General features: G+C 47.2%; 1 protein-coding gene across 1 annotated transcript in view; it reads right to left on the minus strand.

Moving 5' to 3' along the window:
• KIF5C (kinesin family member 5C) overlaps nucleotides 1-14,024 on the minus strand; it is a 129,060-nt gene that overhangs the window by 84,502 nt on the left and 30,534 nt on the right. The window contains exons 3-8 of the mRNA XM_040358021.1: nucleotides 11,247-11,320; nucleotides 7,939-8,043; nucleotides 6,955-7,003; nucleotides 3,334-3,389; nucleotides 1,928-2,015; nucleotides 310-434 (exon numbers count right to left, since the gene is read on the minus strand). Of these exons, the coding sequence (XP_040213955.1) occupies nucleotides 310-434; nucleotides 1,928-2,015; nucleotides 3,334-3,389; nucleotides 6,955-7,003; nucleotides 7,939-8,043; nucleotides 11,247-11,320 (497 nt within the window). The remainder of the gene's footprint in view (nucleotides 1-309; nucleotides 435-1,927; nucleotides 2,016-3,333; nucleotides 3,390-6,954; nucleotides 7,004-7,938; nucleotides 8,044-11,246; nucleotides 11,321-14,024) is intronic.

Here is a 14,024-nt window from a genome sequence, read left to right on the forward strand (position 1 = left end):
ATGGGGATACTAGTTCTGGTGACCTGGGGTAGCCCCAAAAAATTCCCTTAATATGCAAGGATTTTCTCACACGTCCTGTTTGGCTATGGAACCGGAAGTGGAAGTAAATATCCACAATGGGACACAGATGGCAAAAATAAATCCGACGGGTTACTATCCTCCCTTGCTCCATCCAAAAATGAAGAAAAAAAAAAAAAAACCCTACAGTTCTACTTTAAACTCAGAAATTTTGTAAAAGGAAGACCACATAAAACCCAATCAAACCCTACCCAGGAAGATTTCCAAAGCAGAGCAAATAAATGTTCTCACCTTTTCACTTCCTGCCAGATCTACAAGGTACAGTTTCCCGCAAAGCTTCTTCTCAGTCTCAATATTTTCTTGTTTTATATTGATTAAAAAAATACTGTGACTTCTGGAACTGTGTTCATTCATGTCTGCATAGGACAAACAGCAAAGGGGATTCATATTAGATGGAGACAAAACCCACAAAAGAGGAATAAAAAAAAAAAAAAAAAGGCATTTCAGTATAAAATTTGATTGATGCAAGTAATCGTATCAATGTTATTGTTTTTAAAGCGTTTATATATAATTTGTGACTGTAACTACATGGGGGGGGCAGCTATAATTGCTGAGTACAAATACACCGTCTGCTTCCTCCTTTGCAATGGTTTGCGCTTTACAAAGCAAGTCTGAGTCAGCCGACTGGCTGAAAACAATGCACTCCCTGTGTGGCTGATCTCTTATCTCAACGGTTATTAAGCAGGAACTGAGTGCAGAGAAAATACAGCGCCCCAATCTTTGGATTGAATACGATTACTAGGGGAGGCATGCAAAAGTCACATCAAATTTACTTTAAAAACAAACTTGTAAGATTAAATAAATGTAACAGCTGGATGATAATGTAAGTACCTTTCACATTCATGCATTTCTATTAGTGCTGTCAAACAATTAAAATTTTTAATCGCGATTAATCGCATTAATGTCATAGTTAACTCACGATTAATTCGTCATAAATTTTGATCGCTGTTTTTTAGCTGATCTAAAACCATTTTTGACATAAAGGGACACTTTTGGACAATCTACAGTTTGCAGCCAGAAATAACAATTTTTATTTTATAAAAGTACATGCAGGACACTGGGCAGACCACTAGGGACAAGGGGGGTGTGTATTTTTTACATACAGTACTGTAATCTATAAGATTACAGTATACTGTGTGTATTGTGTTTGTTTACTTTTTTTAATTTGGCGCCGTTCTCCGCTCCCGTGCGTCGTAACGTCGCAGGGAACGGAGATCGGCGGCACACAGACACTGTGAATCGAGCGAGGAGGACCCGCTCGATCACACAGCGGGGTGGCATCGCTGGATCCAGGGACAAGGTGAGTAACTTGCCTGTGAATCCAGCGAGAAGGTAAGCCGCGCCGCTGCACACTCTGCACGTCCACCCCGAGCGTTAATCGCGCAATAAAAAAATTGACAGCGTTAACATGGGTTTGCGTTAACGCCGTTAATATCGCGTTTAACGCACAGCACTAATTTCTATAGAATCACGGTGCACCAAAAATACAAGGTGCTCTGGCATTTAGACTGAGGCTAAACTGCCGGGTTCCCTTACTCGCAATGGAGGCGGCATGCACCAGACAGCTGAAGGAAACATTAGATCCACGTCCCTGCTCTGTGTCGAGCAATCGCGGGTGCACGGCGGACACCATGGCCGCCAGGCACGCGCATTGGTTCCCTAGTGATGCAACGAGTGCGCAGGGAATCCCAGGATGTCATATGATGGCCGCCCGGAGGGACGAAGGGTGCCTGCGACCGCCATATGACTATACGGTGGTGGGGAAGTGGTTAAAGTGGAGGTTTACCTTAACAGATGAGCCTTTTTTTTTTATTAAACATACCAGTTTAATGATTTTATGAGGACTTACTCGTAACAGCAACGTGTCTATTCGCCTTTCCATCATCGATAACATCCATCACCTCCTCAGGGCTGGATACAAACCTCTCCGTACAGCCCTGAAACATACAGAACACATGTAAAAATACAAAAAACAATCAGATCAATTTTACAATTAGAACAGAATCAGAATTTTTCCAATTCAGATTTGAACAAGATCTTCTAATCTGAATGACATTCATCTGAAACAGGGAATGGGCTAGATTCACATACCTTTAGGCGGGCGTAGCATATCTCCTATACGCTACGCCACAACTTTGAGAGGCGAATATGGTATTCTCAAAGATTTTGCCACCGAAGTTACGGTGGTGTAGCGTATTAGGGCCGGCGTAAGCCTGCCTAATTCAAATGTTGAAGCTGTGGGCGTGTTTTATGTATATTAAGTGTGACCCCACGTAAATGACGTTTCGATCGAACGTCCGTGGACGTATCCCAGTGCGCATGCTCCAAATGACGTTGGCAAATCGTCAATGCTTTCGACGTGAACGTAAATTACGGCCAGCCCCATTCATGGACGAGTTACGCAAACAAAGTAACATTTTAAAAATTTGACGTGGTTCCGACGTCCATACTTAACATTGGCTGCGCCATCTTTTTGGTGGTTTATCTTTACGCCTGAAAACCCCTTACGTAAACGGTGTATCTTTACTGCGACGGCCGGGCGTACGTTCGTGAATAAGCGTATCTAGCTGATTTACATATTCTAGGCGTAAATCAGCGTACACGCTCCTAGCGGCCAGCGTAAATATGCAGTTAAGATACGACGGCGTAGGAGACTTACGCCGGCCGTATCTTAGCAACATTTAAGCGTATCTCAGTTTGAGCATACGTTTAAAGTTGCGACAGCGCGGATTCAGACTTACGACGGCGTATCTACTGATACGCCCGTCGTAAGTCTACCTGAATCTGGCCCAATGTTTATTATTTGCAGCACATAATCAATTTATTGAATTTAAGGCTTTCTCTACCCAAAGTGGTATTTTAGTTCGTTATAGGTGGGGCTTAGTAAGCAGCCCCTGGCTAGTAGTTTCTTAAAGGCCAACTCCATCTTTTGCACAACTTTACACTCATATCTAGGGTGTAAGTGGTGCCAAGCAGCCACCCGCTCGACTTTGAATCGGACATCCCAGCGCAATTTCACTGTGGCTTGCATTCGACTTCAGGGTTAATTCAGCTTTAAGGATGCAAAGGAAGTACACAAAAGAAGGGTAAAGCGGCCTTTAAATGTTTAATGTGGTTACTAGCACACTCAAATGCATTTCCCTTTAAAAGGCAAATGGTGGTAAAGCTCAGGATGCGTTCTTTGAAAAAAGAAAAAAAAAATACATGCAAAAAGAATATACTACATGTTATCTTAACAGACATGCTATACTTTACCTTCACATAGGGAACTCTGTTTTTATCTTCATGTACTGCCAAGTTTGTTTTGGAGACTGCAGAGAATGAGAGAAATGAAGAAACGTGATGAAAAAAATTCAGTACTGAAGAAAATTCAGACTAAATCTTTTAAAATGTGGAACAGAAACCCCAAAAGACATGTAATAAGATTTGGATGAATTTAAACTAAGGATATAAATGTTCTGTGTGTGTGTGTGTATATATATATATATTTTTTTTTTAAATGATTTGCACATGGGAGGAACCCATTTTCGACTATTACATAAAAATATTCTGCTTCCCATTTAGAAGCAAATAGATGTAGTTGTACATTTTTGCTCATTAAAGGGGTTTTCCACCCATTTTGTAAGTTTATTAAAAGTCAGCAGCTACAAAAAGTGTAGCTGCTGGCTTTTAATAAACCGACACTTACCTGCTCCACGGCTCCAGCGACGCGCCGGACGGGGCTCCGCTCCTCGCCCCCAAGACGCCGCCGGCGTCTTCATGCTCAGTGTGGGCACCCGGCCGTGACAGCTTTCGGCTTCACGGCCGGGCACCCACTGCGCATGCGCGAGCGACACTGCGCATGCGCGCGCGGCCCGACGAGGCGCCGTCTGATTGGACAGGCGATCGCCGAGGACCTGTCACGTGTCCTGGGCGATCGCCTACAGCAACCCCTTCCTGTAGGTGATTAAGCTTAATCGCCTAGGCGATTAGGCTTAATCGTCTACCCGGAAGGAGGAAGTGGGACAGGAAGTCCCACTCCTCCTGAAGCCCCCACTCCCCCCCCAAAAAAATTACATGCCAAATGTGGCATGTAAGGGGGTGAGGAGTGGGATAAGCGGAAGTTCCAAATTTGGGTGGAACTCAGCTTTAAAGGGATACTTGGGAGGTAGGCGGCACATAACCCAATCAGAGATCATCTGAATCCCCCATGTGTGTGTGCCTTTTTTTTTTTTAATGCTTTGAAAACCTTTAAACACTTAAAAATATATATACATTACCTGAATCCTGTGTCCCTTAAAATAGAAGTTTAGCTCCAGAAAACCGACCTTTTAAATGTGCCATCTAATCTGCAGCCTCATGCCTCCCATTCTCTACCTGGTACACCAAGACCCCATACACACTATTAGATTTTCTGCAGATTTTTATCTTCAGATTTACCAAAACCATGTAGTGCAAGGGCCTGCCTGATTGCATACAAATTGAAACTCTTAAGGTTTAACCTTATATTATATGGTTCTGGTAAATCTGAAGACAAATGTGCAGAAAATCTAATGCCGCATACACACGACTGTTATTCGGGATGTAAAGAATTACGTTTTGTTTTTTTATGTCATTAAAAAGACCGTGTGTGGGCTCCAGAGCATTTTTCACAACATAAAAAATGGCCATTAAAAATTTAGAACATGCTCTAATTTTTCACGTCATTTTTAACGTCGTAAAAAATGGTCGTGTGTGTGGGCTTTAACGACGTGAAAAAATAGCGCATGCTCAGAAGTTATGAGACGGGAGCGCTCGTTCTGGTAAAACTAGCGTTCATGATGGAGATAGCACATTCATCACGCTGTAACAGACTGAAAAGCGCGAATCGTCTTTTACCAACACAAAATCAGCAAAAGCAGCCCCAAGGGTGGCGTCATCCGAATGGAACTTCCCCTTTATAGTGCCGTTGTACATCACCGCGCTTTGCTAGAGCATTTTTTTTTCACGATCGTGTGTAGGCAAGGCCGTTTTAACAATAAATCGGATTGAAAAAAACTTACGTTTTTTCTAGACCATTAAAAATAGTCGCGTGTACGCGGCATTATAGTGTGTATAGGGACTAGGGCAAGCGTCTCCAAACTACGTAGACAAAAATGCACCAAACCTCTACCGCATGTTTGTAGGATGATGAGCTGAATAACGGTGCTCATGCCATTGTGTCCCATACATCAAAATTGCAAAATTACGGCAACTCGATTGCTTCTTCTTAAATCTTTATTGAGCACAAAAAGCAGCGAGACATCAAAACGCTAACATGTTTCGGCAAAAGCCTTCCTCATAGTCTCCAAACTACGGCCTGAGGGTCACATCCACCTTACTACAAGATTATATCCAGCCCTCAGCTAGGTTTAAGGCCTTGTACACACGATCGGATAAAACCGATGAAAACGGACTGAAGTTCAGTTTCATCGGTCCAAACCGACCGCGTGTGGGCCCCATCGGTCAGTTGTCCTTTGGTCCAAAAAAAGAGAACTTGCTTTAAAAATTGATCCGATGGACGCCTAACCGATAGGTCAAAACCAGTCGTTAGTACGCACGACCATCGGTTCAAAATCCACACATGCTCAGACTAAATGAGAGGACGGGAGCGCTCGTTCTGGTAAAACTAGCGTTCGTTTTGGAGATGGCACATTCATCACGCTGTAACAGACAGAAAAAGCGCAAATCATCTTTTACCAACACAAAATGAGCTAAAGCAGCCCCAAGGGTGGCGCCATTGGATTTGAACCTCCCCTTTATAGTGCCGTCGTACTTGGTTTACGTGTCTGCGTTCTGACACGATCGGTTTTTTAAACTGATGGTGTGTAGGCACATCAGACAGCTTCATCGGTTAACCGTTGAAAACGGTCCTTCGGACCATGCTCGTTGGATGGACTGAATGTGTGTACGCGGCCTAATGGCATATCCTCAGTGTGCACTCTGAGGATTAAGGTCAGCAAAGGCGACCTATGGTCTGGCACTTCTGATGCAAGGAGAAACTGTGCACCCGTATGTAAGTAGGGACTCCTAATGCAAACTGAGGATAGATAGATAGATAGATAGATAGATAGATAGATAGAGATAGATAGATAGATAGATAGATAGATAGATAGATAGATAGATGCTCTGATGGGAAAGGGGGAAGTCTAATGGGGATGCTGATCCACTGAGGATGCCGATCCACTGAGGGGAGTCTCATTGGGGATGCCAATCCACTGAGGGGGAGTCTCATCGGGGATGCCAATCCACTGAGGGGAGTCTCCTGGGGGTCTTAGTCCCAATATAAGGGGGGCTCTAATGGGGATCCTGATGTAAGGAGTTCTCTGATTGGGAACCAGATGTAAGGGGGGGGGGGCCCATGATGAGTATGAGGAATATTTTTTTCTGGCCAACGATTTATAAAATATACAATGCAGCCGTGGTACTAAAAAGTTTGGGCAGGCCTGCGCTAAGGAAAGACATGGAGGAAATACTGCAGAGCTCTGCAGGGAGAGGGACTACAGTAATCGCTGCCAGCTTGTGTTGTGAATGATATCAGCTGCAGACCATTCCTGTCATTTAGAAAAACAACCCAGAAGCTAATACTCTAGTCTTCCCACAATATAGGTCTGAGCTCAGTTGTCCAAGAGTAAGTGGAGGGGAGTGCCTGGTTGGAGCTGTGAAAGGACCAGAAGTGGAGGAATAGCCCCCATTACAACCCACGTAAGTGGTTACTTATATTGGGACTGAGATTTAGAGATTGATCATTCAGAACACTGGCTGCACAGCAACGAAGTAAAGGATACATTGAAGTGGTAAGCATTGCAAAAAAAGTAATTGCCTCAAGTTCTTTAACTTTTATTACTTGACTGAAATCGATACAGAAAAATGTCTTACCATCCAGTAAATCCCGAATTTTGTCCATATAAATTTCAAAGTAGGAGACCTACCAGAGAAAAAAAAAAAAAAAAAAGTTAAATTCAGCAGCTAGAGAAGGAAATAAAATATTAACCTGAGCAATGCAATAAATGAAATCTGACATATAAATTGTGCATCAAACAGAGGGAAAAACCGAGAACCTGCTCTGTAACTTTTTCCCCCTACACACCACCAGGTTTCCCCCGACAGGAAAACTGCCATGAGAGCTTTGGTCGGGAAACCCAGCCAAGTGTATGCTCCCGGCAGTTTTCCTATGGGAAAAGACTGCAGCGCTTAAAAACCGTGGGAGAAAAAAAAAAAAGAAGACGATTCTCTTATTTTCCCAGTAGTTTTCCCGTCGGGAAAACTGATGGAGCATACACACGGCCAGGATTCCCGGCCAAAAGCTCACATGGCAGTTTTCCAGACGGGAAACCCGTACATTTGTACATGGCTTTACTATCTATCTATCTATCTATCTATCTATCTATCTATCTATCTATCTATCTATCTATCTATCTATCTATCTATCTATCTATCTATCTATCTATCTGGATTTCAAATGTGGATGATACAACTATAAGAAATTGATAGTTCAGCATGAAAGTACTACTGTAGTTCTTGTAGGATTCAGCCATGAGAATATTTTCACAGACAGGACGATACATTACAGGTAATGGAGGCGAAAAAAAAAAAATATTATAATTATATATATATATATATATATATATATATATATATATATATATATATATACACACACAATTTATTACCATCGTAAATAAAACCGGTTTCATAATTACTCACACTGCATAGGGGGTCAGAGGAGGATAGTGCACCAACAGTGTATGTATTTTATTTCTTTATCATTTAATTTTATATTTGATTAAGATTTACGTAAGAAAATACACTATAAAACCCATTCTTAACACCCCGATTTGCCTGCCCGAACACCTTCCTTACCTTTATATGGAATTCTAAGTTTTCATCCATCGAATAAATATGATCGAATATGTCCCGGGCAATCCTTGGAATGATTCCCATGAGCTGATGGTCATGCAGCTTTCCCTGAGGACAAAAGATGGCCGACAATTACTTCCAGTGTGCTCATATATGCATAAGATCTTCAAAATGTCTTAGAGTGACATTTTTATATTCTTTATATACACATTTTAATTTTTCATCAATTCTGGTGGTAAATAATAAGTGTAATTTCTCCTTGCTGTGCCTCTACAGAGAACTTCATAAACTTCTTTGAGGCCTCCCAAGCAGCACCTGTATTGGTTCTATGGAAGTCTGTGAGGTTCTACTGCATATTGGTTCTATGGAAGTCTGTGGGGTTCTACTGCATATTGGTTCCATGGAAGTCTGTGGGGTTCTACTGCATATTGGTTCCATGGAAGTCTGTGGGGTTCTACTGCATATTGGTTCCATGGAAGTCTGTGGGGTTCTACTGCATATTGGTTCCATGGAAGTCTGTGGGGTTCTACTGCATATTGGTTCCATGGAAGTCTGTGGGGTTCTACTGCATATTGGTTCCATGGAAGTCTGTGGGGTTCTACTGCATATTGGTTCCATGGAAGTCTGTGGGGTTCTACTGCATATTGGTTCCATGGAAGTCTGTGGGGTTCTACTGCATATTGGTTCCATGGAAGTCTGTGGGGTTCTACTGCATATTGGTTCCATGAAAGTCTTTGGGGTTCTACTGCACAGGCATACCCAGGAGGAAGAGGATTATAGAGTGGGGGAAACTGAAAATTCCTTAAGGTCTTACATAGACCCCCAATACAGGGAAGTACACATCAGTGGCAGTGGCGAGGGGCTTTAGGTTAGGTCACAGAGTGGGCAAAAGAATAACTATACTTTTTTTGAAAGCTTAGCTATTCTTTAAAGGAGTTGTAAAGGAAAACATTGTTTTTGCTCAAATGACTGTTTACAGGGTATAGAGACAAAGGGGTAGATCCACAAAGAAGTTACGCTGGCGTATCTATTGATACGCTGCGCAACTTCTAGTTTGCTCCGGCATATCTTTGTTTTGTATCCATAAAACAAGATACGCCTGAAGCTGTGCTAGATCCGACTGGCGTACGTCTTAGTACGCCGTCGAATCTAAGGTGCATAATTTACGCTGGCCACTAGGTGGCATTTCCGTTGATTTCCGCGTCGAGTATGCAAATTAGCTAGATACGGCAATCCACGAACGTACGTCCGGCGCATTTTTTTTACGTCGTTTCCGTAAGGCTTTTTCCGGCGTATAGTTACCCCTGCTATATGAGGCGTATCCTATGTTAAGTATGGCCATCGTTCCCGCGTCGAATTTAGAATTTTTTTGCGTTGTTTGCGTAAGTCGTTCGCGAATAGGGCTTTGCGTAGAATGACGTTCACGTCGTAAGCATTGGCTTGTTGCGGGTTAATTTCGAGCATGCGCACTGGGATACCCCCACGGACTGCGCATGCGCCGTTCAAAAAAAAATAAATTGTCATTTACGTCAGGTCAAGATGTATTAACATAAAACACGCCCCCATCTCATACATTTGAATTGCGCGCCCTTACGCCGCCAAAGTTACACTACGCCGCCGTAACTTACGGAGCAAATTCTTTCAGGATACAGAAAATACGCTGTAAGTTACGGCGGCGTAGTGTATCAGAGATACGCTACGCCGGATGGAAAGAAGCGCCGCGCTTCGTGGAGCCTGCTGTCAGCTGATGCCACAAAGCCGGTCCAGGTACAGGCAAGATTGCTTACAAAGAAGTCAGGATCCGTCCACATGCCTGGACCGACGCCTGGCTCGACACCCGGCTCAGCCTCTCAGCGAGCCCTGAGAGGCTGTTCGCTCCCCCTCTACAGCTCAGCGCTCCAGCGAGTGAAAGGGGGGCAGAGCAGACAGCGTTGACTGACAGTCACCAGCTCTCTGCTCAGGGAGCGCTGAGAACTGAGCGATGGGCTGTGTTTGATTGCTCGGTTCTCAGTGTTCGAGGCAACGGGAGACAGATGCATCATCAGACCGATTCTGTATCCACCAAGGTTGGTATGAATTTGCAAAAAAATCCAAAAAGTCCAAATTTCTCTTTTAACCACTTGGGATCCGCGCTATGGACGAAAGACGTCCACAGCGCGGCTCTCAAGTGCCGGGTGGACGCCCATGGACGTCCTGTTCCCCGTGTGCGCCGCTGGGGGCGCGCAGCGGGGAAACAACGTGCCCGGCGCATCGCTCGGGAGCCGATGCGTGTGCCTGGCGGGCGCGATGTCCGCCAGACACCCGCGATCGTCGGTGACAGCAGGGACGTGGATCTGTGTGTGTAAACACAGAGCTCCACGTGCTGTCAGGGAGAGAGGAGACCGATCTGTGTCCCTTTACATAGGGACACAGCATCGGTCACCTCCCCCAGTCAGTCCCCTCCCCCCACACAGTAAGGACACACCCAGGGAATACATTTAACCCCTTCCTCACCCCCTAGTTTTAACCCCTTCACTGCCAGTCACATTTATACAGTAATTAGTGCATTTTTATAGCACTGATCGCTGTATAAATGTGAATGGTCCCAAAATTGTGTCAAAAGTGTTCGATACGTCCGCCGCAATATCGCAGGCCTGACAAAAAAAAAAAAAAAAAACGCAAATCGCCGCCATTACTAGTAAAAAAAAAAAAAAAATCATAAATCTATCCCCTATTTTGTAGGCGCTATAACTTTTGCGCAAACCAATCAATATACGCTTATTGCGATTTTTTTTAACAAAAATATGTAGAAGAATACGTATCGGCCTAAACCGACGGACATTTTTTTTTTAAATGGGATATTATAACAAAAAGTAAAAAATATTGTGTTTTTTTCAAAATTTACAGTTTTTTTATGTTTATAGCGCAAAAAATAAAAATCGCAGAGGTGATCAAACACCGCCAAAAGAAAGCTCTAGTTGTGGGGAAAAAATTATAAAAATATAATTTGGGTACAGTGTTGTATGACCGCGCAATTGTCATTCAAAATGCGTCAGCGCTGAAAGCTGAAAATTGGTCTGGGCACGAAGGGGGTTTAAGTGCCCAGTAATAAAGTGGTTAAATCTGACTGTGTACCAGGGCAGGTCTCCCACTGGATTTGGGGCTTAACCATAGCTTAGAGCCAACCTAATGCTTTTCAGGTTTAAAATTAAAGGGCCTGTGTGGGAGACTGCCACATGCATCATCAGTGGGATAAAGACCAAACTAGCCGACTATGGTTTTACAGCAACATCACCGCATTCACAGGACCGTCATGGATTCCATTGTATTACCTCCATTGTGTGAGTCTTTCCAGAAGCGGTCTGTCCGTACGCAAAAATGGTTCCATTGTACCCATCCAAAACATCTTAAAAAGAAGAAGAAAAAAAAGGTAATGGATTAAACAAAACATAAAATAAATATACAACGATACAGTTCAAGTAAAGATCAATAGTGTTTCTCTGCAGCAGGGACTGGAGCACTTGTCAGGCTAGAAGAAAAAAACGGATGGGGCAACATACCAAATACCATCAAATTCTTGGAGGAAATTCTGCTGCACTCTACCAGAAAGTTGTCAATGGGAAGAAGGTTTACCTTCCAACACAACAATGACCTAAGCACACATCAACAATGAGCTCACAAGAGATTGAAAGAGAAAAAAGGTAAATGTCCTTGCATGGTTTAGTCATAGCCCAGATTCCGAGTTTTTTCGGCGGTACTCAGATGCCGATACCCCGCCCCGATACACAAATAGAATACTTAACAACCCCCCCGACCCCCCCCCCGCCGCCACAAACCACCGCCGCGATCCGCCGCATCCCCGCTACCGCCGACTGTGTAATACGGGCGGGAACATTACAGCTTTGAATAGCTGTAATGATTTGCGCCGCGCATAGACACTCCCCCTTGCTCGGGTGAACTGTCCAATCCCGAGCGAGGTGGAGTGTCTATACACGCAGCGCGGCTCCAATCATTACAAAGCTATTCAAAGCTGTAATGTTCCTGGCCGTAGTACTGTACACAGTCGGCGGTAGCAGGTAAGCGGGCCATGGCTGCATATGGGGGGGGGAAACATGGCTGGATGGGGGGGGAGAGACACATGGCTGGATGGGGGGGGGGGGGGGGACAGGGCGGGATGGGGGGGGGGGGGGAAGACACATGGCTGGATGGGGGGGGGGGGGGGGAAGACACATGGCTGGATGGGGGGGGGGGGGGAAGACACATGGCTGGATGGGGGGGGGGGGGAAGACACATGGCTGGATGGGGGGGGAGACACATGGCTGGATGGGGGGGGGGAGACACATGGCTGGATGGGGGGGGGAGACACATGGCTGGATGGGGGGGGGGGGAGACACATGGCTGGATGGGGGGGGGGGGAGACACATGGCTGGATGGGGGGGGGGGGGGGAGACACATGGCTGGATGGGGGGGGAGACACATGGCTGGATGGGGGGGGAGACACATGGCTGGATGGGGGGGGGGGGGAGACACATGGCTGGATGGGGGGGGGGGGGGGAGACACATGGCTGGATGGGGGGGGGGGGGGGGAAGACACATGGCTGGATGGGGGGGGGGGGGACACATGGCTGGATGGGGGGGGGGGGGAAGACACATGGCTGGATGGGGGGGGGGGGGAAGACACATGGCTGGATGGGGGGGGGGGGGGAGACACATGGCTGGATGGGGGGGGGGGGGAGACACATGGCTGGATGGGGGGGGGGGGGGAGACACATGGCTGGAGGGGGGGGGGGGAGACACATGGCTGGATGGGGGGGGGGGGGAGACACATGGCTGGATGGGGGGGGGGGGGAGACACATGGCTGGATGGGGGGGGAGACACATGGCTGGATGGGGGGGGGGGGGAGACACATGGCTGGATGGGGGGGGGGGAGACACATGGCTGGATGGGGGGGGGGAGACACATGGCTGGATGGGGGGGGGAGACACATGGCTGGATGGGGGGGGGGAGACACATGGCTGGATGGGATGGGGGGGAGACACATGGCTGGATGGGATGGGGGGAGACACATGGCTGGATGGGATGGGGGGGAGACACATGGCTGGATGGGATGGGGGGGAGACACATGGCTGGATGGGATGGGGGGGAGACACATGGCTGGATGGGATGGGGGGGAGACACATGGCTGGATGGGATGGGGGGGAGACACATGGCTGGATGGGATGGGGGGGAGACACATGGCTGGATGGGATGGGGGGGAGACACATGGCTGGATGGGATGGGGGGGAGACACATGGCTGGATGGGATGGGGGGGAGACACATGGCTGGATGGGATGGGGGGGAGACACATGCTGGATGGGATGGGGGGGAGACACATGGCTGGATGGGATGGGGGGGAGACACATGGCTGGATGGGATGGGGGGGAGACACATGGCTGGATGGGATGGGGGGGAGACACATGGCTGGATGGGATGGGGGGGAGACACATGGCTGGATGGGATGGGGGGGAGACACATGGCTGGATGGGATGGGGGGGAGACACATGGCTGGATGGGATGGGGGGGAGACACATGGCTGGATGGGATGGGGGGGAGACACATGGCTGGATGGGATGGGGGGGAGACACATGGCTGGATGGGATGGGGGGGAGACACATGGCTGGATGGGATGGGGGGGAGACACATGGCTGGATGGGATGGGGGGGAGACACATGGCTGGATGGGATGGGGGGGAGACACATGGCTGGATGGGATGGGGGGGAGACACATGGCTGGATGGGATGGGGGGGAGACACATGGCTGGATGGGATGGGGGGGAGACACATGGCTGGATGGGATGGGGGGGAGACACATGGCTGGATGGGATGGGGGGGAGACACATGGCTGGATGGGATGGGGGGGAGACACATGGCTGGATGGGATGGGGGGGGAGACACATGGCTGGATGGGATGGGGGGGAGACACATGGCTGGATGGGGGGGGGGGGGGAGACACATGGCTGGATGGGGGGGGGGGGAGACACATGGCTGGATGGGGGGGGGGGGGGAGACACATGGCTGGATGGGGGGGGGGGGGAGACACATGGCTGGATGGGGGGGGGGGAGACACATG

This window comes from Rana temporaria, chromosome 6, assembly GCF_905171775.1.
Source record: "Rana temporaria chromosome 6, aRanTem1.1, whole genome shotgun sequence".
NCBI lineage: Eukaryota > Metazoa > Chordata > Amphibia > Anura > Ranidae > Rana > Rana temporaria.